The 27,229-nt window shown below is 47.3% G+C and overlaps 1 protein-coding gene across 1 annotated transcript in view; it reads right to left on the minus strand.

Moving 5' to 3' along the window:
* The window catches only part of RP1 (RP1 axonemal microtubule associated), a 147,113-nt gene that overhangs the window by 35,004 nt on the left and 84,880 nt on the right, over positions 1-27,229 (minus strand). The window contains exons 22-24 of the mRNA XM_072951969.1: positions 19,288-19,346; positions 18,925-18,969; positions 9,776-9,939 (exon numbers count right to left, since the gene is read on the minus strand). Of these exons, the coding sequence (XP_072808070.1) occupies positions 9,776-9,939; positions 18,925-18,969; positions 19,288-19,346 (268 nt within the window). The remainder of the gene's footprint in view (positions 1-9,775; positions 9,940-18,924; positions 18,970-19,287; positions 19,347-27,229) is intronic.

Genomic DNA, 27,229 nt, shown 5'->3' on the forward strand with positions numbered 1-27,229 from the left:
TGCAGTCAAAGAAGCGACGGATTTAGTGAGATGAAGACCTGGGCTGTGGCACATTTTAGCAAGGGAAGTCTCCAGCCATGTAACTACCTTCCTCCCACCTAAAGAGGATAATATCACGCCCCATTTAGAAGAGCTTTCTCTCTGAAGGATGGATGAGTGATACCCCCTGCCCTGTTCTTTGAGATGTGTTATGAGCCTCAGCCTCTTAATCTGATGGGCAATGAGACTGAAAGACTGACAGAGCTTTGACAGACCTAGACTCACAGAGGTGTGCGACCATGGCTCTTCCAAGTTACCTGTTATTCCATAGCCTGCATCACAGCAGGTGGAGAAAATTTAATTAGACGCTGTATGTAGACGACTTCAAACAAACCTGGCTCTTTGCAGGTGGTCAGTAAATATTAATTCTGATGCTCTGTCATGCAAACAAGAATAAGACATCTATGCCACCAAGAACCTGCTTGTTTGGTTCAGTTTTCTCTCAAAAACCTAATTTTGCGGCAAATCGGACTTTAAAGACAAAGGTAACAAAGTGATGCGCCCCAGCTTATTCTGGGTACCACACAGTCAGCGTTCAGTAACCTTGACGACGGTATTGTCTGAGAGCGAGAACTCCCCATCGCCCCTTGAGATACTAAATGTTCTTCCTCACCCATTACTGGCAACAATTTTTTTTTAAAAAAAGGAACATTTTTAGTAGAAACACCGAAAAGGAAAAGGAAGAGGGACTATATGAGCCCTTCCTTAACTATCTTTGTGGCTAATATTCCAGTCACACCCTCAAAAGTATTACCAAGTGAAGTGCAAGCCTGATTATGTAAGTCACGAGCTCTTAAGGCGCACGTGCTCACAAGCAGCAAGACGCAGAACTCCAGGGACTGTGCTCAGGAAGCAAACACAGGGGTGAAAGGACTGTGCTTGAAATTTCCGCCCTAAAAGCCAGCGCCTCACCGCTCGCCAAACAGCAGTCCCACTTCCTGGCTGACGGCGCAGGCAAGGGGATCCCGTGAGGAGAGATGGGTTTAGCGGTTTCAATCAGCCACCGCGAAGATAGGCGTCTACGGTTCTACACCGGGAAGACGCCCGTCTTCAAGCGCTCTCCAGCTGATACCACGTTAGGAAGAAGCAAAGCGAGGACAGTGCATCGGTTCTCTTCTTCAGTTTCTGCGCTAGATGCAGCCGCTCTGCACGAGAGCAGGGCGGGCTCGGCTCAGAGCAGCGCTTGCCTTCCAGCCCTGGGCGCGCGTCCCGGGGGCCGGGGCCGCCCCTGTGCAGGGGGCCCTAGGCCCATCGCCCGCAAGCTCCGGGTGCCTTGGAGCAGCCGGGCTCTCTCACAGCCTGGAAGGCGCTGGCGATGCCCCTCTGCCTGGTGCGGCGCCCGCGGACGCGGGGAAATCTGGGGAAATCTGGGGACATGGAGAACGTTCCCACGGCACGAGCCTGCGGCCGGGGCCGCTGCCGGCGGAGTCGGCCCTGGCGCCCTGACTCAGCGCGCGTCCGACCGGCTCGCTTTTCCATTGTGCGAACTCGGGGACTTTTTAAAACAAGTTCAGTCAGCTTGACACAGCTTCCCAGGGTTTAATATTCAACAGGTAAACCCCTTGTTTCCTTACTATGTCTTTTTGCCTGCTAAATCTTTGTCCTTTTTTGTTAGTTTTTTTAAGCCAGTGAATTTTAAGTGGGTCTTAATAACGCTGATGTAATTGTTCATGTGTTTTACCCCACATCACACAGACGACAGACTCGGATTATCAGTATCAAAAGTTCCACCTACTAATGATTACTTCATACCCTCCTAGGGAGATGCAGTCAGATTATCGGTTTTAACGTGCTTGGGGTAGGTCCTTGCTGTGTGCGTGTAACATGCAGACACACAGGTCATTTGTTTCTTTTTTTTCACTTTTATGGGTTCCTTTTTTTAATTAAATGTTTTTAATTACATAAAATATTTATATGTTTCCAAATCAAAACAGCAAAACAAAGTTTATTCAAAAAAAATCTAGTTTCTTTCTAGTAAGCCGGACCCCTCGGACCTAGCCCCTCCCTCCCACATATGTAACTATTCATTGCCTTATAGTTTCTCTTTCAAATTATTATTTTTAATTTAAGAGACTATGTATATGTGGGCACGTGTGTGTGTATGTATATTCACATATCATCCCTTGTCTTAAATAAATGGCAGCATGCATTCTCTTCTCTATTTTTTTTTAACTATGTAATATATCCTGGAAATCATTTCCTAATAGTATATGGAAATATACCTCAGTCTTTAATAAAATAAGCAATTTTCTTAAGAAATATATTCAACAGTATCTATCCCTGAATAGCATTTGGGGGGTGATACTGTGTAATTCCATTATGTGTTACACATTTTTCTCTGAACCCTTAGTTTTCTTGAGCAAGTCCTCTCGGTTTATCAAATCCACTAGCTGTTGCTGGAGTCAGCATGACGTCACGGTCCTCAGGAGGCCCCCGTAAGCCCCAGTGTGGCAGGGCGGCGTCCATCCCCTCTGTCTCCTGTGTGCGCCAGCGGTACCTAACCGTCCTGCCAGCAGCTCTCAGATTTTGCCAGCGTGTCTCTGTCTGACCCTTTTCAGGAGAAGGTGAAGAGCACATCCACATAGAGTTCCAGTCTGCATATGAGAGAGACCCCACGGCAGCTGTGAGAACTATACTGAAAGCTGAGCTCTGATGATACTAAAAAAATAAGCCAGAGTTTTTAGTGAGGTTTTTAAAATGGTATCTTGTAGCGTTGGTTGCCTGGCAAGGCAAGGAAGACACAGGGGACACTCAGCAGAGGGGTCACTGCAGCTGAGTTCGCTGTCGATAATTTTGTATTTTGGAAGCACAAAGAAGCACAGAGGAAAAGTGAGCTATGAATCCAAAGAGGCGCAGAGTTCTTTCATCCTCCGAGCCCAGAAAGCTACCTTGTCCTACAGAATGACCCTCGCAGCACAGCCTGGTCCCGGCCAGAAGGCCCACTGGCCGACAGCTGCGCGCGATTCTGCTTTCGCCAGTCCCAAGACAGAGCTGCAGGCCCTTCCCCCGGGCGCCTGCCGCACTTCCTGTCCACGCCGCTTCCTGGGGCCCTAGCCCGTAACGTTTCTGGCTTCTTACCTGTTTCATGTGTAAACATCCTTTCTCTTCAGCGTGATTTTGCTCTTATTCTATGGTCTGTAGCTCTCAGAGGTCCTACCACAGGGTTGAAAATATTGCGTGTATAACATTTTATATATACATATATAATATATATGTTTTATATGTAGCTATATATTATATAATATATAATAATCTAAATACTTGCTGACCTACACTTACATAAATAATAGGCTTTGAATACCCACTTTTAGAAAGAAGAAACAATATGCTCTTCCTAAGATACTTTTTGAGAAACTGTATGGAAACACTTTGTTTAGTTTTTATTCTCTCTTTCCCAAGAAGTCTCACAGAGATTTTCTGGTCTTCCTACTCCAAACTGATATTTTGAAGGTACTTCTCATTTTGTTTATTTTTCTCTCATTCATTAAAAAGCCTGTATTTGTAAATATCTAATACTTTCTGTTGACTGTTATGATTAAATGGTCTATTTATAAGTTTAAAAGTAAATTATCTTACTTAAGGGTTGGTTTCATGTAAATCAAGGCATGTCAAAATCATTCTCCATTGCTGTGAAGCATGTGATTGCAGGTCACTGTTCTGTCTTCCTTGGGCTGCCACAGCAAAGCACCACACACAGGGCGGCTCTGAACAACGGAAATGTGCTCTCTCAGCGGCCTGGAGGCTGGAAGTCTGAGATCGAGGAGTCCGTGCTCCCTCTGAGCCTCTGGACAGAGTCCTTCCTTGCCTCGTTCTAGCTTCTGGTGGTGGCCATCCGTCGCTGGCATCCCTTGGCTTACGGCTGGATCCCCCCAGTCTCTGTCTCTGTCATCACACAGCGTCTCTCTTCTCTCTTACCAGGACACCTGACTCCAGTAGGACCTCTTGTTAATTCACATCTTAATTACATCTGCAAAGACCCCATTTCCAAATAAGGTCACATTCACAGATTCCAAGGGTTAAATTTCAGTATCTTTTGGGGGGGATACACCCATGACAGTCACCTATTCTTTCTTGAAACTCTCTTGTTCTCTTGCTTTCCAAATGCAATAAAAATACTTAAAAATTTCTGAGTTTTCACCGTGTGCCCTCCTCTGTGCTGAACATTCCACACTGTTGTTTAGGTATCCCGCATCATCCTCACAGCTCTCTTGGATGGTACAACTATTTTTGCCCATTGTACAGAGCGTAAGATTTTAAATAACTGCTCGCAAACACACAGCTGGTCTCGCCTCTAGAATTTGGATCCAGGAGACCTGATCCCGGCACCCAGACTTAGCTGTGCACTACCCGCCTGCCCAGCCATTCCCGGACCAGCAGCACAGGACACGACCACTGGGGAGACGAGGACCTCACTGCTGGGCCAGGAAAACACGCCTTGAATCCAGCGGTGGGGGAAACGCCCCACTGCAAAAGTTTGGGAGGGGATGGGAAGGGAGAGAGAAGCAACAAGAGAAAATTAGTATCTCAGAAGGTTTGCAAAGAAGGGAAGGAGGAAGCCGGTGATTTAAGAGCAGGGTGAGCGTCATTCCTACGTGGGTAGGCTGGAGGCAAGGGCTAGACGGGGCCTCCTGCAGAGGCGGGAAGGAGCAAGGCCGGGTGGTGAGACACTGCCCTGTAGGGCGGAGGGGGTGTGGTGAGAGCCAGGCAGAGGGGCTGGGTTTGAGGTGGCGCCCTGGCACCGGGTCAGCGGAGAGGGTTGGGGCGAGGTGTTTTCCTCTCGTGTCTCAGCTTTCCTGAACGTCTGACATGTGCCTCGGAGCAGACCTCAGCAAGCGCCCTTTTCCTTGTCTCCTCACAAAGCTTTTTGGCTTCTTAGGGGGGGGGCCAGGTTGTCTCTTCCGGCATTCCTCCAGTGAATAAAAATCGATCGCTCTCAGCGGCCAGTAATCTTTTTTGTTTAATAACTAGCCTTTATGAGAAAAATCAGATTCCCTCTGAAAAGTGGTCGCCTTCCTTCTGTAATTCATTCTGTGCTGGGGTTTTGGTTTCTGTGGTTTATTCTGTCTTTAAGCAGAGCAACTCTGATGGCTTTTCCTGATAAGAATTCACACGTGAAATGTGGTGGTCGAGACATGGGTGTCACTGAGAAACACTTCAACTTCTGTGACTGAGGAAAAGGATCAAGGTAGGTTGTCCCCAGGACCTGCCACCCACAGGAAAGCCAGCTGTGCCAGCGGGGCGACTCCTACTCGCCAAAAGAGCCGACGGGAAACACCACCAAACTCCAACTTTCAAGTCCACCAAATAAACAAACAAACAAATAAATAAGGAGAAGGAGATAAAGAAGGAGGGTGGGGGGAGAGGGGAGAAACGAAAATAAACATCTAAAGAAAACGGTCAGAGTTGTGCCAAAATCAGAACGCCATGTTGGCACCCATGGCCAATAATGTGCAGAGCCACACGGACACCTAACCTTTAAACACGGAAGCGGCCGAGGTGGACGTTCCTGCCGCAGCTTCCACACTCACCGCCTTGCTCTCAGCCCCGTCTTGGCTCCCGCTGCGCCCCCTCCTGCTCCAGCCCCCACCCGTGTCTCTGCACAGACGCCCATGCCCGCAGCAGCCACCTCCCGACCACCTGCCAAGCTGCCTTCCTGCCCTCATCCATCTGAAAGGCCATCTTAACTCCCACCCCATCAGGAAGACGACCCCAAACCGCGGGCAGGCTTTTAAGACTCAGCCTCAGGGGTACAAAGACAAGAATGATTTAGACTTTATATGGAGTGTTCTGGTTCCGAACTCTTTCAGTCTGTATAATAACACTGTAGAGGGTTATGCACCCATTTTACAAAGGAGGAAAGTAACGCTCGGCAGCGTTAGGTGGTTTACCACGTTTCCCAGGCAGTAAAGACCAGAGCTGCAACTCAACTGCAGGTCTCCTAATTCCTGCTGCTATAAACTGCTTTTAAAAAGGCAAAGCCGTATCATGCACTCTATTCTAGGAACATAAGGGGTATTCACATGCTTGCTCAAGTGCCCTATGACTTCGCAATAAATATTAAACCTATTCATCTACAAAATTAACTGCCTTCATACAACAGTGAACCGAGCAGGAAACTACCGCCTAGGACTGAATGGCTGAGCCACTAACTTTTCCCAAACAACAGAGAGCACTACTCGGTGTTTCAATTCGCAAAAATGCAGTAAAAAGCTCAGCTGCATCTCTCGGCAGGTTTGTAAGTAAATAACAACCATATATGGGATTCCTTTATGAGACCCTCAAGGTGAGGAAGGTCGCAAGGGGAATTTAGCAATGAGTGCCCCAGGAGAAACTAGCAAACATTAAGCACGCTCCAGCCGAGGCATTTTCGTTAAACTTTCATGCTTTCAACAGGTATTCATGGGTGTCGAGTCCCCAGCAGTCAATGGGTAGGATTTAGGAGTTAGCAACGGAATGAGGTCCAGCCCCTACAGCTGAGGAAGTCCTCTCTGCCTGCTCTCTTTAAACTTCCTGCTCTAATGGACGCTCTGCTCTGGTTTTTGTCTTGATCATTTTTCTGAACAAGTCTTGTCTTTCCAGCCTGGCTCTCAGTGGCATTGCAGGTGTCCTGCCTGGCTGACTCTGCAGTCTATGGAGGGTAGCCATCAAAACTACTGCAGAGGCTGACATTGTTTTTGCAAGCCTTGTTTTTGAATGAAGAATCCTCCTCTACTGTTTATACCATCCTACAGTCAAGTCCCCCTTCAAGACCTGAGGTTGGGTCGGGAGAACATCACAGTTGCCCCACATTGCCCCCTGTAACGTGACCCAGGCATGCAAAAGGGAAAGTTTCACTGTTCTGACAGCGATGAGACAGTCAGTGTTCAACACCACTTGGCTGGTGGCTCTTAAATTCCATGGACTTGGTCACGTGACGTATTATAGGCTCAACGTCTCACTTACCTTAGGCCGGTTCTTACTTGTCCTCGGCGGATGACAGAAACCATAGCCATAAGGAGAAGCTTCCACAGAGGAACAGAAGTTCCAATAAAACAGAAAAAAGTATGATGAAGGTAAAGAGGAGAGCGGGGCTTCCAGAATGGCATATCGAGGCCTCTGTAAATTCATTCCTCTACAAACGCAATGGCAAAAATTACTGAAATCAAAATTTCAAGAGCTCTGGAAATTAACCAAAGGCTTGCAGCAACCTGAGGGGCACATGATCAGCGAAAATGCAAACCTTGGTGAGAACAGGAGGGTCTGTGCGTCGTGGCTTCATCTGCTCCCACTTCTCTCTCACCAGTTCCACAGCAGCCTTAAAAACCAGCAACCTCACACCCATGGTAGCCGTGAAAACCAACAGGAAGGCAGTGCACATCCAGACACAGCACAGCCAAACTACTGAAAGCCAGAAATAAGGAAAGAACCTTGAAGGTGGCGGAAAAAAATAACTCATCACAGACTGATTGTCAATAACATTAACATCTGACTTCTCACCAGAATGCAGTGGGATGACGTCTTCAAAAAGCCAAAAGAAAAACCATCAACCAGGAACTCTATATGCAAATTAAGAGGTTCCCAAATAGAGAACAACAGAGAATCCACCACTAGCAGAACAGCCTTGCAGGAAAAGCTAAGGGAATCCTTCAGGCCGAGTTGAAAGGACACCAGAAGCAATTCAAACCCGAACCATCGAGAAAGTCAGAAGACAACCCACAAAATGGGAGAAAACATTTCAAAAACATATGAGAGAAGAGACTCGTGTCCAGCATATACAAAGGACTCTTAAGCTCATTAGTAAAGAGATAAATAATCCAATTTTAAAAAAGCAAAGAAGTTGAGTAGACACTTCTCTACTCAGTGAAGATACACAAATGTCAACAAACATGTAAAAAGATGCTCAGCATAGTTAGTCCTTAGGGAAACACATCAAAACCACAGTGAGGCATCACATCACACCCTCCAGGACGGCCAGGATCAAACAGACAATAACACATTCCTGCGAGAAGGCAGAGAAGTAGGAGCCCTCACACGCTGCTGGTGAGAATGCAAAAATGTTTCTGCCACTTTGGAAAGCAGCTTGGCGGTTCCTCAAATGTTAAACGCAGAGTTACCATACGATCCAGCCATTCTGTTCCCAGATATCTGCCCAAGCGAGACGGTAACGTAAGTCCACGGGAAGAACTGGATGTTCACAGCACTATTCATCATAACGAGTCCTACTCAGAGCTGAGAAACAGAAACAACCCAAATGTCTATCAACTGGTGAATGGCTAAATAAAATGTGAAATATCCATAAGATTTAATATTAGCCATAAAAAATGAAATACTGATACTTGCTACAACATGGATTAACCTTAACACGTGATGCTAAATTTTAAAAAGCCGTACACAGAAGACTCCACGTTTTATGACTCCATTCATGTGCATTACCCAGAACAGGAAAATCTGGGGAGATAGAAAGGAAATGACTGGCATCCAAAGGCCGGGGATTAGGTGACTGCAGAGGTCCCACCCCGGCGTACGGGCTTCCTGTGGAGTGATGACAACGTCCTAAAGTTAGAGTGTGATGAAGGTCGTACGACTCCATGAACGTACTGAACACCATGAATTGTGCACTTTAACTGAGTGAACACTATGGTATGTGTAAATCCATCTTCACAAAGCCTTTTAACAAAAAGGTAAGAAGTGCAGATAAACTTACATAGATCCACAGTCACATCCTGCAACCTGCAACAGCGCTGAGTAATTTTAATTAAAAGATATTAAACATGTAGCAGAAATATGTAGACCATGATTTGGGGGGGTGTAGTGATGATTTAATAACAATTAAAACACATCAATTACTACCATGTGCTGCTGGGCACAGCGCTGTAAGTTAGACACTGTTACAAAGCACTTTGTCAGAATGGGTCAAGATTAATCCCATTTCTTGGAATTTGTCATAAGAAAGTAAGATAGCTTTGGTTAGAGGAAAGAAGAAACGAAGATTAAAAAGTATGTTCATTATAGCGTCATTTATCACAGTAAAACCTAGAAGCCATTTAAATGTCCAACAGTGGCAAAGTCCTTTTTTTACCCCTGGTTAATGAAGTGGTAAATTTCATATACTCAATATTTCATCAATAAAAATCGTAATTGGAAAGACCAGCTCCGTGTTTAACTAAGGGGCTACAAAATTCCCCACGTACCACAGCGTTAATAGCAAACATTCACTGAGCATTTGGGGCACTAAACACTTTCCATGGATTGATTCATTCAATCCTCATGGTAACCCTATTCGGGCACACAGCAGTGAGGGAACTTATAGAGGCCACCCTGCTGGTCAGTGGGGAAGCCAGCATTTGAATCTTGGCCCTCGGACTCCTCAGGCCACGTCCGAACCATTAGGCTGCGCCACCTTCCCAGCAAAGCGTCGTGCTCCACGCAGACGGACAAGGACGAGAAAAGACATTCAAAGTGGAAATAGCCAGCTACGTGGCAGGATTAGGAGTAAATGTTCTTTGCTCTGATTTTTAAACTTGCTCAAGTTCATAGACTTTGTTGGCTTCATACAAATAAAAAGTAAGGGAGAAACAAAAATCTTACGTTCCTGAATTATTCTTGTTTCCCACCCCCCTTGGGGTAGAAGATTTCCTGTTTACCAAGAAAGTGTAAGGCAATACCAAAACAAACAAACCAGACTACTCTCCATCTCATCCTAGGCGATGTTTATTGCGGTACGTCTTAGGAAGAAAGTTATACGCATCAATTTTACCTTGAATATATCTGCACTGTTGGGGTTAAACAGGTGGTGTTTCCCAGATCCCAAAATAATGGGACCTGAACATCTTGCTTCTCCATAGACAGAAAGAGATACTGTTGCCGTGGTGCCAGCATTTTCAAGATCCCCGGTGACAACTGTCACCTTCCAATCTCCTTCTGCAAAGGAAAAAAAAAAATCAATACGAAATTGTGGAGAAAAACCATGCTGATACTAGGAAGCGAAGAATCCTACATAATCAACTTAGTTATGAAATGGATAATTTGTGAAATCAGTAAGTTTTAAAAATAATTGCTAATCATGGACTCCTTTTGGAAGGTAGCATGTTGACAAGTTTTGGAAATACTACAGCATTTTAATCGCAAAGCAAATAAGCAGTGGGCTTTTCAGGAGAGGAGATATTTCAGACGCATTTAGTACCAGTGCTTGGCTCGAAGGCATGAGGAGTTTACTTAGGCATCACTGTCAAATCTTTCAGTGTGGATGGATACAGATACACTGAGAGCCTGACATGAAGGCAGTATCTGCACGAGGGAGCGCCCTGTCAAGCTGGGGCTGGCAACAGTTTGGTGATTCTAGCAGAATCACGATGAGGATGTGGAAGACCTAAAAAACAAAGCCAAAGGAGCTAAATTTTTTTTCAAGAAAAAATACTGGAGTCCCCTAAGGGCTGGAAAGAACCAACAAATCAGGAGTAACATGCTGTTTGTAAGACCCAGCCAGGGGAGCTGAGTTTGGGAGAGGGAGGATGAAGACAAGACGCATGTGAAATCGAGAAAGACAATGCATCGTGTAAGCAGAATGGATGGCTGAGCCCCCTGCCGTGGCGATGCTGGGTGCACCGGAAGGCTGAGTGCGCAGAGCATGACAGAAAACATCTTTTAACAAGATCTATGACTTGTTCCACGATTGGTTTCATTGGAAAGATAAATTGAGATGGTATTTATTTGATCATTTTGTGCGCTTTGGACAACTGCACCATCAACCCTGCGGCAGTAAAACCCTCTGACGCTGAGCCCACATCAGGCAGTCGGGCGTGACAGGGGATGAGGTCCTGCAGGCAGACCTCTCCTCATCACAGGGCATCCCTGGATTGCAGGGGGGACCTAAAGATGTCTTCATTGCTATTTTTAAAAGCCCCGGAAACACATACTGCCTTTTGAGTATTTTTTATATTTTCAAACATTATAGTTTGAAGACTCATCACCATTCTGATCACCTGAGTTCTCAGTGATGCCTCCCCCAAGAGGTTATCTTCCTTTTTAATACATAATGCTACTCTCTCTTCCCCAATATATCCACAAAGATCACTCGAGTATCTCTAACTGGCTTCACAAAACTTGTGTCAAGTAAATTTTGTGTAATGCTACATCTGACAATAAAGGTGGAACTTAACATGGTACCAAAAAGCCAAGGAGGGCAGAACCGAGGCGGGGTGCCTGCACGTCTGCCACGTAGGATGCGTGCTTTGAGGAAACGCAACTCATGCAGGAAAACGGGAAACACACACACTTCAAACTACAATTCCATGGAGAATCCTATCACGACATCAGTGCTTAAAGAAGGCTTTCCGCCTGCGCTTCGATGCATAATTCAAGAAGGTAAAGAAGCTCCTTCCTTTTCTTAGGTCTCTTCCATCGCACCCTCCTCCTTCCCCTGCCGCCGGGGCCTGCCCTGGGGCTCGGCATCACGCGGTCACGGAGAGAAGGTCAGGAGTGAGCCCGCACAGCGGCCTGGATGTCGTTCACTAAAACAGAGACAAACATCCACGCACCACGGATGCGTGTAGCTCTCCTGTGTCTTCCCTTGTGGAACCAGCATGTCACCAGGGTGTGAGCTTTAGGGTAATGAATGGAATGCCTTCGGTGGTGATTTCTGTTATTTTCAAGTTTTCCTGGGCATAATTTTCTTTTCTGCTGCTGGACAAAAGCAAGTGCTTTCCAGCAGTCCTATGGTATGCTTTTAAAGCGTGACCGCTTAACTTCTCTAAGAATGTCTTACTATCTAAGATACAAGATAGTTAGGAACATTTGTTGAAAATAATGTTAGAAATACTCTGAGACTATGCTGAAAAGTTCCACTGTCCTGAGAAACAGTTTGTTTTTATCAGAGCTAAAAGTATGTTCATACTGTTTGTATTACTTATAATATTGTCACAATTAAAAGTTTTTCCCCGTTATTTTCTGTCGTGAAACTTTCTTCACCCCAAAAAAAAAAAAAATCAAAATAACATGAGTTCAGATATCTTGTCTCTACAAGTTTCTGTCTTTTTTTATTTATTTATGGGTGCCATTTGTTCAACCCCAAGGAGTCACACCAAAAAAAATACTGTCATCTGTTAACCCTTTTAGAAATCATTTCTATTAATGCAAAGCTCCCAAAGGAAGAGAGAGAATTTCAAGTAATTGAAGTTTAAATATTTATCTTATATTTACCAGGATTTTGAAGAGCTTTAAAAAATGTTTGTTGATGATGCAATAAGCCATTGCCGTTAATCTACCTCAAGTAGCCCATAATAAACGTGGACGTCTCGTCAATAAAGGCAGTAAGGCTTACCAGGAATTTTCCTAACAATGAACAGCATACAGCCTGTCACTTGCAGTCCTGCACAGCTAAGGGCAGTAAGTGTACACACTACTGAACTGGGAAGTCCTGAACTTCAGGATGTAATGCTGCAACATCTGGAACTCAGTAATCCTTGCTGACCAGCCGATTTACAGATACTAAGTGTCCACATGATGAACAAGCCTGTGGTAGACATTCAAGAGGCTAAGGGACCATGTGAGTCAAACTGTTAAGTCAGACTCAGCAGAGTTTACAGATCTGACCTAATACCAAGTTTACTAACGGTTCACTAGCAACCACAGGCTAAGCGTTCCTCCTTTGGAGAAATGACAGGCACAGGGCTGGCAAATGATTGTGCACTGGCCAGATCCAGCCTGCCGCCTGTTTTGGTCATTAAAGTGTCACTGGACACGGCACCGTCATTGGTGCATGACCTGTCAGGGCGCCCTGCTGCTCGAGTGGAATACCAGGTTTATTTACCATGGACAGCCTGGACAAACCAGGCGTCTCCTGCCCGCTCACGCTGCATTATTTCAAGACGTCCTCACCATGTCAATACCTTCCCACCCCTTTCCCCTCTGGTAAATGGTAAGCTCTAGATTTGTAGACACTAACCAGTAGACACAAAATAGATAAACAACAAGTTTACACTGTAGAGCACAGGGAACTATATTCAATATCCTGTAGTAACTTATGGTGAAAGGGAATATGAAAGCAAATATATGTATATTTCTATATGACTGAATGATTATGCTGGACACCAGAAATTGGCACAGCATTGTAAACTGACTATGCTTCAATAAAAAAAATTTAAAAATAAAGAAGACCTCACCAATCTCTCCCAACCCACTTGCTCTTCTGCAAGTGACCATTCTGCTCCTCTGTTTTTTTTAATTTAATTTAATTTAATTTTTTAATTGAAGTACTGTCAGTTACAGTGTGTCAGTCTCTGGTGTGCAGCACAATGTCCCAGTCATGCATACACGTACATATATTCATTTTCATACTCTTTTCATTAAAGGTTGTTGCAAGATATTGAATATAGTTCCCTGTGCTATAGAGAAGAAACTTGTTTTTTGTAACCTACTTTTATATATGGTGGCTAACAGTTGCAGACCTCAGACCCCTGAGTTTACCCTTCCCGCCCCCACTGTGACCATAGATTGTTCACTGTGTCTGCAGTTCTGTGTTCCGTAGATGCTGCTCTATTAACAGGTGGAGTCTGTGTCCCTCCCTTTGAGTCTGGGCTGTCCTTGGCCAATACAAAGCAGCACAAGTGGCACTCGGGGACTTCCAATTCTGAGTCAGCCTGGGCCGGTGAGAGCACGCCCTGGTGGACCCCAGGAGCCGCGCTGTGAAAACCCAAGGCACACAGAGAGGCCTCCGGCAGGTGGGCCACTGCAGGCGAGCACCCGGCCCCAGAACCGGCAGCCTGGCTGAGCCCCCAGGGCAGCCCCACCCGCAGCACCGCTGGACTAAAATCCCAGGAGAGGTTCCGTCAGAGGCACCTGGCCGAGGCTCGCCGAGCCGCTGAAGGGCGGCAGCACACAGCGAATTCCTGCTTTGAGCCGCTGCTTGTTTTGGGGTGGCTGCCTGTGCGCAGAACAGCAGGCGAGAGCGTTTCGCGGACGGGAGCCTTTGATTCCCTTTCACTTGGACGCCCCCGGCGCTGCTACCGGAGGCCTGGGCGTCGGCGCGCAGACAAGGGGTTTGGCTGAGGCAGCTCTCACTCCCCAGGTTCAGGAAAGACGCAGAGCGCGGGCCTGCTGTGAACACTGTCCTTTCCAAACTCTCTTACTAATTGGAGGTTTATTTTCAGGAAGGCACAAGTGAGTTATTTTGGTGAACGAAGTCCCTGTAGCTGGTGAAGTTCAACGCCCTTCCGTCAATTTTAGCACTTCAGCCTTACCCTGCTCTGCGCATTCTGTGACAGGGGTCCGTGCACTTGACTTTGCAGCTCAGAAAACTGACCCTGTGCTTGAGCAGAGACACATCTGTGTCTAGACACGCTTGCAGTTACTTGGCAACTGCTCACGGAGTGACCGCGCAGAGAAGCCTGGGGTGGACGTGTGTAAATGAAGCTCTTCCCGCGTACTTGTTGGCTCACGTAGTGAGGGGGGAGCTCTCCAGGCTGCCTGCCGTAAAGCCACACGACGCAGTGAAAACAGGGACTGGCATGCTTGCCTGGTGACACACAGACAGCAGGTATGCCTGCACACACACCCAAGCATCGCAGGAAGACGCGGGGAGAGTGACAGAACCCAGTGCGCCCCTGCAGACGGCGGGGGCCGGGGTGGGTGGGCTCGGCCCAGGGAGGCCGGTCCTGCCGCCAGGAGACGTCAGGGCGGCTCCTGCCTGGTGAGAGGGACCGCATCGTGGCAGGAGAGATGCAGACCTGTAGGCGGCTCCGAGGACAAAAGCCCTCACGGTAACCAGACCCATCCCCTCGCCCAGAGCCCTGTGAGGCTCCCCAGCCTCGAGGTGGTGAACCCAAGAGATCCGCCCACCCACATTCCCTTTGCTCCTTGAGAGGCCAGAATAAGAGAAAACTCTCTCCATCTTTACCTCCGTGGCAATGTTTTAACATTACTTACAGACTCACATGCCTGTCAAATGCTTAACTCAGCTCTGCTCATAATACTGACACCCACAGCCTGCAGCACCCCACAGAGCAGCCTCTGAGCCCGGACGCCCCTCTCACGTGACCACTTCCCTCTGCCCCTCCCTTCAGCTATCCCGAGGGCACCTTCCCGCCTCCAGGGTTGGCCTGAGGTCCCTCTGCCAGGACGCCTCTCCTTTACCTCCCTTCTCCTGCCCCGACCTGGTGAACACCTTTGACTCCAGGCTCAGCTCGGAGGTCACCTCCTCCAGGAGGCATTCCCAGACACCCCTCCCAGTCACCAGAACGAGCCCTTCTCGCCCCGCCTCTGCTGGGCCCTGTGCACACGTCAGCCCTCAGGTACGGCATGAACACCGTCTCTCTGTGCCTCCCGGCCCTGGAAGGGCGACTTTGACCTTAAAAGCCCCTGTGTCCCGGTGCCCAAGATAATACTCAGCCACAGTAGCTTCTTCGAAAACGAGTACGTCAAAGACTCCTGCAGCGTTGGGGGATCTGTCAAGAAGTACCTTGAAAAGTACAGATCTCACGTGTGAGGACGGACATTCAATGTATCACTCAGAACGTTTCGGCACAGTATAAAAAGATTCCTCAGTTAACAAAGAACACGTCTTCCTGATGAGATGCCATGAGTGTCGCTTCTGTACAGAGGACAAGGACACTGCTAAGTACCTCATAATGGGCCTTGTTATTAGCACAAGGACGACACAAACAACACTGACCTTGTGTCACCCCGATTTTGAAGGGTGTGTAAATATATTCCAATGAGATTGGCAACGATATTGTAAACAAGACAAATTATTACTTTATTCTAATTTTGGTAATTTTATCTCCAAACGATTCTGTGTATATAACTCACAAGTCCTTCAGAATACAGCCTCGTAAGAGGATCATGAGAGGTTTTGAAATTTTTAAGTACTTTACAAATATTTTTATTCTTCCAAGAGACAAATATTATTAATCCTATTATACGTGGAAAGCAATAGAGAAATTACATGCTGACTATCACAGGAGTTGGGACAAATATGATACTGAATTAGAAACAGTTATGCTTCCTAGAATAAAATGGTTTCAAACAATACTTAATTTTCTCCACTTTCAGTCCAGAAAGCAACCATAAAGCACTGGCAGCAGTGAATCTATTACATAATTCTGACTGATACTGGTTCAGGGTCAATCTTTCGTCACTTCTCTGGCTCTGTTTATCATCTATCGCTGCAGTAAAGGACGCTGGAAGCACAGACTGAGCAGAGAAGCGGACCCAGAGACAGCGGACGGCGGCGCAGGGGCTGGCGCTCCAGCCCGGATGCCCGAGACCCGTGACGCGTTTCATCGCAAGGGACAGCGGCGTCTGCAAACGCACACCTGCTGGGCCCCCCACAAGCTCCGGGGCCTGGATATGATTTCACCTGATCCTCGCGGCACCCTGGTCGTTTCTACTATTGTCTCCATTTTATAAGACAGAACTGAGGCACAGAGAAACACAGTGATTTCCCCCAGCCATGCAGTGAGTTAAGTGCTGCCGTCAAGATCTAGAATCTGCGCTACTAACTGAGATGCTCAGCAGCCTCTCTGCCTCCGGAGCGCGCTGTGTCACCGCGACGGCACAGCAGCCATGCGCGCGCGCGCACACACACACACACGTGCGCGCGTGATTAGCGTCTCGGAGCAGTTAGAAGAAGTTCCTGTAAAGCAAGAACAGTGCAGACCATGGAGTCAAACCATTTGGATTCAAATTCTAAATCTACTAGCTGCCAGCTGTGTGATCTAGGCAAGTCAAAAAAAAAGCAGCAGCAGCTTTTCTGCCCTTTAGTTTCATCAGCTGCAAAACGGACTAACAATACCATGTGCTTCAGGGGTTACCGTGAGGACTGAACAGAGCAACACATCTAAAACGTCAGCCCCCACCCAGCACAGACTGCGTGTGCCCACTCTTAACGTTCTCACTGCTGCTCCTCCACACGGACCAGGGACCCAGACAGCGTCCCGGGACCAGAAAAGATGTCATTACTCATGTATGATATGGCTGTTCTCCTAGATCATTCAAACGTATCTTGAGAAAATTAGAATTAGAATTAATTGAAATGCATTTATTACTGTAAGATTAATATAAATTTTTTAGCATTAATAAGCGGGTTTAGCACAGTAGTTAGCTGCAAGAGCATCACACAGCACGCACTAAGTTGGACAATTCAGTCCAGCAATGAACATTAAACATGCTCTCATGGCCAAGTCCAGTCTAATGCAGAAGTGCAGTTTTACTAGGGCAATGACTTTACCTACATGAACTATAAATATTTATGTTTATCAGGTGTCACAGTTTGGGAAACATGTCTTAGGTAACTGGGAATTCATCACACACAGCACAGAGTTAGTGACACAGTTGTACTAATCGTTAATCACCTCAAAATGAAATTAAATTAACTCGGTCGATTCTTTCCTTTTCCTTTCCTTCTACCATGAAACTGAATTCGCATCTGGCGTGACTCTCCTCCTACTGCAGCTCCATTACAAGGTACGAATTGTGTGAACACGCTTCATATACTTTCAAAATCAAAGACTCACATTTGATCTTCAACACCCAACCACGACGTAACACTGCCTCATCAGGTCAGACTACTTAACTTCTCAGGGTTCTTTCCAGACCATAAATTAGCTTATTCATACAACTATAAGACTACCAGTATATTTCTAGAATCATATCCTAAGACATCTGAAAGATCATATTCTTCAGAATTTAAAAATGAAATAAGATAGAAGACCATTCGCAGACAGACAATGGTGGTGTCTCATGAACTAAGGTCTGTGGTTAATCCACGTTTACACTATAAAAAAGACATTTTAATAAGTTCATAAAGATAAACAAAAACCACAGAAATAATAACCAAAAAACTTTAAAACAATGTATTTTAATCAAAACGACACTGATAAAGTATATCAACCAAAGCCTGAGGTACACAGCTCTGCTGCACACTGCGGCTTCACTGCATTTCCATACCACTGACCTTGATTCCATGGCTAATATTATTAACAGAGGACTTTCAACATTTTTATCCTTAATTAGAATCTTCAGTTTAAAACTATTAGCTTCTATTATTCATATATGCTCTGCCAAGTTCTGGAATTAATGGATAATTTTCTACTTAGAATGTCATTTCAAGCTTTGTTACTTAAGGGCTTATTATAAGACACAGACCTTTTGAGACTCCTTAAAATTACTAAGAGGTTCTAGAACATTAGTAAAATTCTGTCCGTATTAACAGTCCAATACATGCACAGCCTTCCCTCTATAAATCACAAAAAAGTGAAAAGTAAAATATAAACTGAAGTGTAACTTCTAATATCAAAAGTGCAAATGGTAACCATCAGTGCAGACGTGATGTCTGCACCACAGTGGCCAACCTAGTCAGCACAGGAGTTTGTGAATATAATAATGTTAACGTTAAACCTTGCCTAGTTTCAAAATATCACACATGGTACAAACATTTTTTAAATATAGAGGTTTGTTAATTTGATGTGCACACTAGGAATATGTCTGTCTACCTCACTCAGATCAGCTTTAAAGTATAAACATATTAATAACAAAGTTATAGGATGATTTGAAGAGAAACTAATAGAACAGCTAATCTCAAAAGACTCAAAAATAAAACTGAGAAACCAGTCTGTAAAGTTAGTGTTTAAAAAAAGTATAACTAACAGAGATTAATCCTTCGAAAAATGATGATTTCCCCCCAAGTATTTAAATTATTGAAGGAAAAAGCTCTTACAGCTAAAGTCCCTTATGTCAGTTTCTTTACAAATCAAACCCATAATTTAATACCTGTTTCTACATTCATTTTAAGTATTTTTTAATCAATAGTTTAAACTCAGTAAGAATATCCTAAAAACTATACAAGGTGGGTAATCTGGAAACAGAGTATTTCAGATGATTAAAAAGACAAAAAGCGGCAATAGCATTTACCATCTGCTTCCTCTTGTCTTTTAGGTGGATGGTTTATTTGCATTTCTGCAAAAATAAAAGTGAAGTGCGGTTAATAACAGATCTGCCTGATGACATTGCAAGTGGGAGAAGAAGAAGTGTGAGTTCAACTCTGAAACAGGAGCAGCTCCCCGGGCTGGTTTCTCACTCACAGGAGGGCACGGGCACTGCCACGACACACTGCACACAGGCTCCAGTTCCCACTGTGAGGAGTAACTGCACATCTTGATGCCAACGGTAAGCTAGCAAAGGGGGCCACGGGGGCCGCGGGGGGCCGTTCTGTGACGTCAGCTGTATCAAAGCCATCCTGTCCTTTCTTCTGCTGCAGCTGTCATTAGTCCTCACCTTGAAGATAAAGTTCAACTTCTGAGTGAATTACGCCCTGAGACATAAAGGGAAGCCATCTGAGGAACAGGAGAAAAGAGAAGGAAAAAACGGAGAGAAAATTAATTTTTGGTTTCTTTATTTTTACAAAAAGCTTGGCTCTGTATTAATTTTGAACATTCAAAGGTAACTATAAAAATAGCTTTTTATCAAGTCAAACACAGTCACACCTCCAGTGCACTCACCATTGTGGGGAAAATGATATCAGAACTGGGGCTTGGAGACGGGGACGCGTGGATCGCTAAACCCGCTAACCGTCGCCCTCCCCGAGCGCGGAAGTCCTCACGCGCTACCACCTGTAAATGCAGCTGGCGCTCCGGGGATCCCTGCTCATGACACACGAGGCCGTGACAGGGTAAGGACGGGGCTAAGACAGCCTGACACCAGGGCTGGGCCCGGAGGTGGTTCTAGGGACATCTGGCCCAGAAACCTAGGCTCCACCACCGTAACCCACCCCTGTACAGAGGTCTCTGGCTTTCGGACAGCTTCCTTTAACAGCTTTTCCTCAGTGTCTCCAAAAAGAATCACAGTTCCTTAAAACTGAGTGAAAAAGCTCTCAAAAGCTCGGGGAGCCCGCATTTCCTCCTGACCGCTGAGCCCGCAGCGTTCTGTCTCTTCCTCTTCTAGACTCTAATAACATACAGATTACTTCACGCCCATGTTTAGCCCCTAATTATGCAGTCTTGCTTTGCTCGGGTCTGTGGAGCCCAGCCCTGCTGCCAGATTACCGTCTCCTTAGCTGCCTTTGCAGCCAAAACAAAGGAGGTCAGCTTTATGCTTAAGACCGCAGGCCCAGGATCGGACGTGGAGCCAGACCGCCTGGCTCCAACACCGCCTGGTGACCCGGTTTTGATCTCTCTTGGCCTCAGTTTCCTCACTTGTAAATGATAGCTAATAGTGGTCCCTACATCATCAGGAGACAGGATGACACCACACACTCACAGACATGTCATCTGACCTGCTCGCTGACATGCAATCAATGCCCAGCAAGTACCAGTCACTACCACGTCTTCCCACCGCCAGCCGCAGCCCCTTGTACGCAGGTGGTGTCACAGCGAACACAGTTCAGGCGGTTGCTCCCCCCACCTGCCCACCACCCTTCTTTTCAGACGTCCCGTAAAGAGATAAGCCTTGGAGAGCCCGCTTTGTCCCAGAGAGCCTGCCCCCTGCCTTAGCTGACTGGAGGGGAGATTAGTCAATCAGCTGTTCTCTCTTCAGACTCGGCCTAAGAGACCGAGAAGCTGCGATCAGGTGGTGCTGGCCAAGGAGGCCTCCCAGCACCCATACTGTGGAGGCCCGGAGGTGCCCCGGAGCCCAGGCCGGGGGCAAACCAAAGACACGGGGGAGAAGAGCATTCCAGAAGCAGCTGCTCTCGGGGAAGAAGAGTGGAGATTTTCAACGAAGACACACCTTGAAAATCCGAAGAGAGTGCCCAGCTCTCTGATGGCGTCCTGGCTCATACTGACCGGCTTTACTTCTTGAAGCTATCTTCCATGAGCGTCCCCTTCAAAGCTGCCATTTCTAAAATCAGCTTTTGTGAATTCCTCATCCTCGCAACCGAAACAGGGTTTATTAACTTACCAGTTAACATTTGAAAAATCACACTCTAGTCTTGTCTTTTGTTCAGTCCATTTATGGAAAGTCTCTTCCATGACTTCTCTTTTATCAGGAGATGCTGGACTGAAGCAGTGCCCAGGCCCTGGAAGTCACAGAGACCCCTGAGCACCACCCACCTGTGCGGAACAACCCGTCCAGAGGCTTTGTGTCGAGACCCTCAAATACCCAAAAGCACCCAGACTGCCAGCTCTCAGTTCCCTCCAGCGGCCCTCATTTCTGTGGGATGTTTTTAAATAGTCTCACATCACCGTCAGATCTGCACCATTGCTAACGAATGGAACAGAACAGATTTCGGTTGCTCCAGTCACTTCAGATCAGAGTTACTTGCAGCACACGTGTGTTTCCTTCCGTGTGCATGCATCTGTCTGCCAGCCGAGGCACACGTCCACGCCCACCCTTCAGTTTCTATCCTGCAATGTGCTGCAGACACTGAGAGAACCAGGCAAGGCTGGCCACTGAGGACTGTGAACCATGCTTTTACGTTAGGAAGCGAAGATTCCCCAAAGCCAGTGAGCAGACGGGAGTGTTGGAGCAGTGAGCCTGGAGGGGAGCATGGTGATATTTAAGGGGTGCAGTACAAAAGCAAACAGGAGGCGCCTGCTGCCCCCAGAGCACCAGGCATACTCCGCGGCCACAGCACAGCACCCTCAAATGCCCCCCGGTCACCAGGGCGTTCCCTTTCACTGGGGTAACTAGGAAGCACAACACAGACGCAGAATGTCTCCGGTCTTTTAAGATCAAACTAGACAGCCATGGAGGTGTCAGCCATGGAGGCGTCAGCCATGGGAGGCGTCAGCCATGGGAGGCGTCAGCCATGGAGGCGTCAGCCATGGGAGGCGTCAGCCATGGGAGGCGTCAGCCATGGAGGCGTCAGCCATGGGAGGCGTCAGCCATGGGAGGCGTCAGCCATGGGAGGTGTCAGCCACGGCGGTGTCAGCCATGGGAGGTGTCAGCCATGGAGGCGTCAGCCATGGGAGGCGTCAGCCATGGAGGCGTCAGCCATGGGAGGCGTCAGCCATGGGAGGCGTCAGCCATGGAGGTGTCAGCCATGGGAGGTGTCAGCCACGGCGGTGTCAGCCATGGGAGGTGTCAGCCATGGAGGTGTCAGCCATGGAGGTGGTCAGCCATGGGAGGCGTCAGCCATGGAGGCGTCAGCCATGGGAGGCGTCAGCCATGGAGGTGTCAGCCATGGGAGGTGTCAGCCATGGAGGTGTCAGCCATGGGAGGTGTCAGCCATGGGAGGTGTCAGCCATGGAGGTGTCAGCCATGGGAGGTGTCAGCCACGGAGGTGTCAGCCACGGCGGTGTCAGCCATGGGAGGTGTCAGCCATGGAGGTGTCAGCCATGGAGGCGTCAGCCATGGGAGGCGTCAGCCATGGGAGGCGTCAGCCATGGAGGTGTCAGCCATGGGAGGTGTCAGCCATGGAGGTGTCAGCCATGGGAGGTGTCAGCCATGGGAGGTGTCAGCCATGGAGGTGTCAGCCATGGGAGGTGTGAGCCACGGAGGTGTCAGCCACGGCGGTGTCAGCCATGGGAGGTGTCAGCCATGGAGGTGTCAGCCATGGAGGTGGTCAGCCATGGGAGGCGTCAGCCATGGAGGCGTCAGCCATGGGAGGCGTCTGGGGTGGTTTTGGTGGGGAAGGGGCAGAAGAAGGTGATACCGATCGGATTGTGTCTGAGATACATGTTAGATGTGGCAACAGCCCATTCATATTGGAAATGGCAGAGGAAATACTAAATGCTTGTAAGAAGGTTCTGTGTCTCCACCTCCGTCTGAACAATGAGCAAGACCCAAGCCTGCACCTCATTCTGTCAGTTTCCCACAGTCACCACTTGTCACCTTCATACCAGGAAGGGCTCAGCCTGACAAGGAGGAGCACGGAAACCTGCAGCAGCACAAACAGAAGCCCAGAACAGCAAGAAGTGATTAATAGTGGCCTCTTTTGGGAAAAAAAAATCAGTGAAGTTAAACGACAGCTCACTGTCTCATGATAGTTTTTATTATTCTCTCTTCCCTATAAAGATAGTATCTTATATTTCTGTACTTGGTCAAAATTCCAACATCCTTTCTCATCTACAGCATACACCGCCTCCCCCTCTTTCCCAGACAGGGAAAATAGAGTCGTCTGTACACAGGCTGAACTATTTTGAAAGTAAATAAACAGTTTAACAATTTTTAATGACACATCTGAGGATGTTATAGAGGGAACTCAGATTAGGTGACCTCTAAGGTCTCTTCCAACTTGGGGTTCCATCATGTTTTTTATTAGTTCCTCCCTCCCTTCCTACCACGCTTCCCTTCCTTCCTTCCTTCTCTAAGTACTGGCCAAGCCCCTCCTTGCTGTAAGAAACCATGTTGAACAATGAAGACAAATGCATGTGACCCCACCCTGAAGAAACGGATCATCTGGTACGTGAGACAAACACGTTCACGGACCGCGACAGCGGACACCACCCTGTGTGAGCACCGCAAGGAGGTCTCAGTAAAGACTGGAGAACTTCTAAGGGAACGAAGACCAGCTCCCCGTAGCTGGGAAAGCAGAGAAAGCTTCGTGGCATGGGCGCATTCTGTCCTGGGCCTTGAACGTAAGGATTTCAATAAACGCAGGAAAGAATCCAACGCACTAAGACACGTGAGGGAAGAGAGTAGAGATGACCCGGAGGACGTGGAGCAGAGGGAGCAGAACAGACTTTGTTGGGGACGACTGGGACAGCAGCCCAGAGAGGCTGGTGGGAGGCAGGAGGGGTGCGCTTATCTCAGACCACGAGAGCTGGCACAAAGCAGGCAAGCAAGGAGAGTGCGCTGTGAATATTCAGTAACGGTGGAGAGGGGCTGCCAGTCTTGCTTCTGTGAAAGAATCTCTTGCATCAACCATGCGACTGACAAGGGACTAATTTCTAAAACACACAAACAGTTCATACAGCTTAATATCATAAAAACAAACAACCCAATCAAAAAATGGGCAGAAGACCTAAACAGACATATCTCCAAAGAAGACATACAGATGGCCAACAGGCACATGAAAAATGCTCAGCATCGCTGATTATCAGAGAAATGCAAACCAAAACTACACGAAGGTATCACCTCACACCAGCCAGAATGGCCGTCATTAAAAAGTCTACAAATAATAAAATGCTGGGGAGGATGTGGGAAAAAAGGAACCCTCCTACACTGTTGGTGGGAATGTAAATTGGTGCGACCACTAGGGACAGCATGGAGATTCCTTAAAAAACTAAAAATTGAGTTATCATAGGATCCAGCAGTCCCACTCCTGGGCATGTGTCCACAGAAAACTAATCTGAAAAAAGACAAGCACCCCACCCCCAATGTTCACAGCAGCGCTGTTAACAACAGCCAAGACATGGAGGCAACTTAAATGTCCACTGACAGATGACCAGGTAAAGAAGCTGTGGTATATTTACACAATGGAATACTACTCAGCCATAAAAAGGATGAAATCATGCCATTCACAGCAAGAGGGATGGACCCAGAGATTATCATACTAAGTGAAGTAAGTTAGACAGAAAAAGACAAAATTCACATGATACCACTTATATGAGAATCTAAATCATACAAATGAACTTATTTACAAACCAGAAAGAGACTCACAGACATAGAAAACAAACTCTGGTTACCAGGCCGGGAGGAGGGGAGCAGGGAGGGATAAATTCGGAGTTTGGGATTAGCAGATACAAACTACCATCTATAAAATAGAAAAACAAGGAAGGACCTACTGCAGAGCACAGGGAACTATATTCAGTGTCTTGTAATAACCTATAATGGAAAAGAGTCTGAAAAATAATATCTACATGTATAACTGAATCACTTTGCTGTACATCAGAAACTAACACAACATTGTAAATCAATGGCACTTCAATACAAATTCTTTTTTTAAAAAAGAACCTCCTGCATCAAGATGCAGCCCTGCTGATGCGTGAGGCTGCCGAGATGGAGCCACAGAAAACACACCAGACAGCGAAGGCAGAGAGGTCCCCACGGCGGTGACCAACCAGTAACTTCAGCTTTTCCAGACTGAGGGATCCTGAAATCATATCAGAAGGCACGTTTTGCTTAAGTCTGTCTACCAGTGGGACATCAGACTTCTTTTATTGTTTTAACTCCTGTGCTAATTCTAAGAGGCACTCTTTGGTACTGCGTTAACACTTACAAATGAATACTAAGTGGTAATTTTGTTTACACATCTTAGTGAGATTAAGAATATTTAAACCTTTTAGATTTCATGTTCTAATGTCAAATCCCTCCTTTAATGTGACTTCCCCTAGGGTTTATGGTGTCTTGATGAATACCCGCCCTTTGGTTCAGTCGCACACCATACAATTTTAACCCATCCTCTTCCAGGAAACGTGGTAGAGACGGAAAGTAAACATACAAGACCACTGACCCCACCTTGAGGAAAGTCTTCTGAGGGCCAGAAGAGGCGGGCTCGACGTTATAACAGACATAGCCCTGAGTGTAGGAGGCTCTGGGTTAGGGTGAGGAGCTTTGGTAAAGGCTTCCTGGGCAGCCACCCTCGCTGCAGGAAAGGCTCCCAGGCAGAGTGATACACCTTTTGGTTATTCACCATAAATCCACCAGTGAGACCACGAGGCTCTGGGCCCGGGGAAGGGCGGGGGAGGTGGGGCCAGCGGGGCCAGCACGGCGGGACATCACGGCTGACAAAGGCACTGGGAGGCCGGCGGAGCAGAGGGACTGAGCCTGCAGCCTCCTGGGCTGGCAGAGGCGCCAGCACGTGCCGGGGAGTCTGAACAGGGAGCCACCCCAGGGTGCGAGGGGCCTCTCTACCCTCCTCCGCTCAGCCCTCGCCTCACGTGCCTGCAGGGAGGGGCAGCATCTCCATGGGGCCGCAGACCCTCTTGTGACAATTAGTAATTAGTAGAGGATCAGGGAATGGTGCGCGTGGGCCTGGGGTGGAGGTGGCATTCTGCCTCCAGAAAGTATCCAGGACCCGCTGACAGTCTATTCTGTCCACAGCGGAGAGCTTTTCAGGTCTTCTTTTCTTCCATTTTTACACAAAGGAAATGATCTCAACTTTTCTCAAAAAAAAAAAAAAGTGCAGAGTTCTGAATAGAAATGAGGCCAGGACCCTTTACAAGTATGAGCTGCCATCCCGGCCCTGGGGACCGCGGCGCAGCGGCTGGCCCACACTCTGCAGGGGACGTGCCTCAGGTCACCCGCCTCCCTGACCATGATCTGGTTTTATGAGGACAAAGCTGGGCGTGCTGCTCCGCTCGACAAGTCAAGCTCGGTCGTTTTTTTAAACATCATGCATTTGTGTTTAACTTTTCGGTTCCTGCATCCATAAATCTCCTCCCGTTTAGAACTGCCGAGGTAGGCCTTCATTTCAAATAACCTGCACCCACAAGCTCACGTCAGTGTCCTTTCCCAAACCAGCCAGGGCACAGGCCGGCGACATTGAGGGCTGCCCTCCTAGGTCAAGCGGCTTAACCAACACAATCGTGGAGGACACTTGCTGTACTAACTTCTTAATGGTTTTGTTATTAAAGTTCACACACACACACATGTGCCCAAGCACGTGTACACAAGACCCCAAGTTTGGCGACACACAGAAGAGTCTGGAGATCTCTGATTTAATGCTGTAAACTTGCAGTGTACTCACTGTGGGATCCACTCAGCACACTCATCAAACAGGGCCCCCAGATCCATGTCCACGCAGAACCTCAGAATGTAACCATGTTTTGGAAAGAGTCTCTTTGCAGGTGTAACTGATTAAGATGAGGTCACACCGGAGTGAGGTTAGCCCTAGTGTCCCTATCAGAAGAGGAGAAGTCACACGGACACACACGTCAATTGGAAAAACGGCCGTGTGACGAGGATGCGGAGATGGAGAAGGTGCAGCTGCCAACCAAGGAATGGGCAGGACGGCGGGCACCACCGGGCAGTGGGGGCCCTGGAAGAGGCAAGAAAGGTCATCCCCCAGCCGCCCCGGGGGCAGGGCCCTGCGGACCTGGATTCCAGACTTCTGGCCTCCAGAACCGTTGGTTCAAGCCACCAAGTTTGTAGAGTTTTGTTACAGCGTTCACAGGAAGCCAATACAAATAGTAAATAAGAACATTTACTTCAGTTCCTAGTCAGCTGAATGTTTGCCTGATGCACATACAGATTCTGCTTGCTCCAAACCTCAAACAGCCGAATCTTACGTGAAATGGTAGAAATTCGGTGGTGTATACTCTTCCTATATTAAAGGCACAGAAGGCAGGAAAATGAAATCTTCAGGTATAGAAATAAAACAAAGACCATAAGGATG

This window comes from Vicugna pacos, chromosome 29, assembly GCF_048564905.1.
Source record: "Vicugna pacos chromosome 29, VicPac4, whole genome shotgun sequence".
Classification (NCBI taxonomy): Eukaryota; Metazoa; Chordata; class Mammalia; order Artiodactyla; family Camelidae; genus Vicugna; species Vicugna pacos.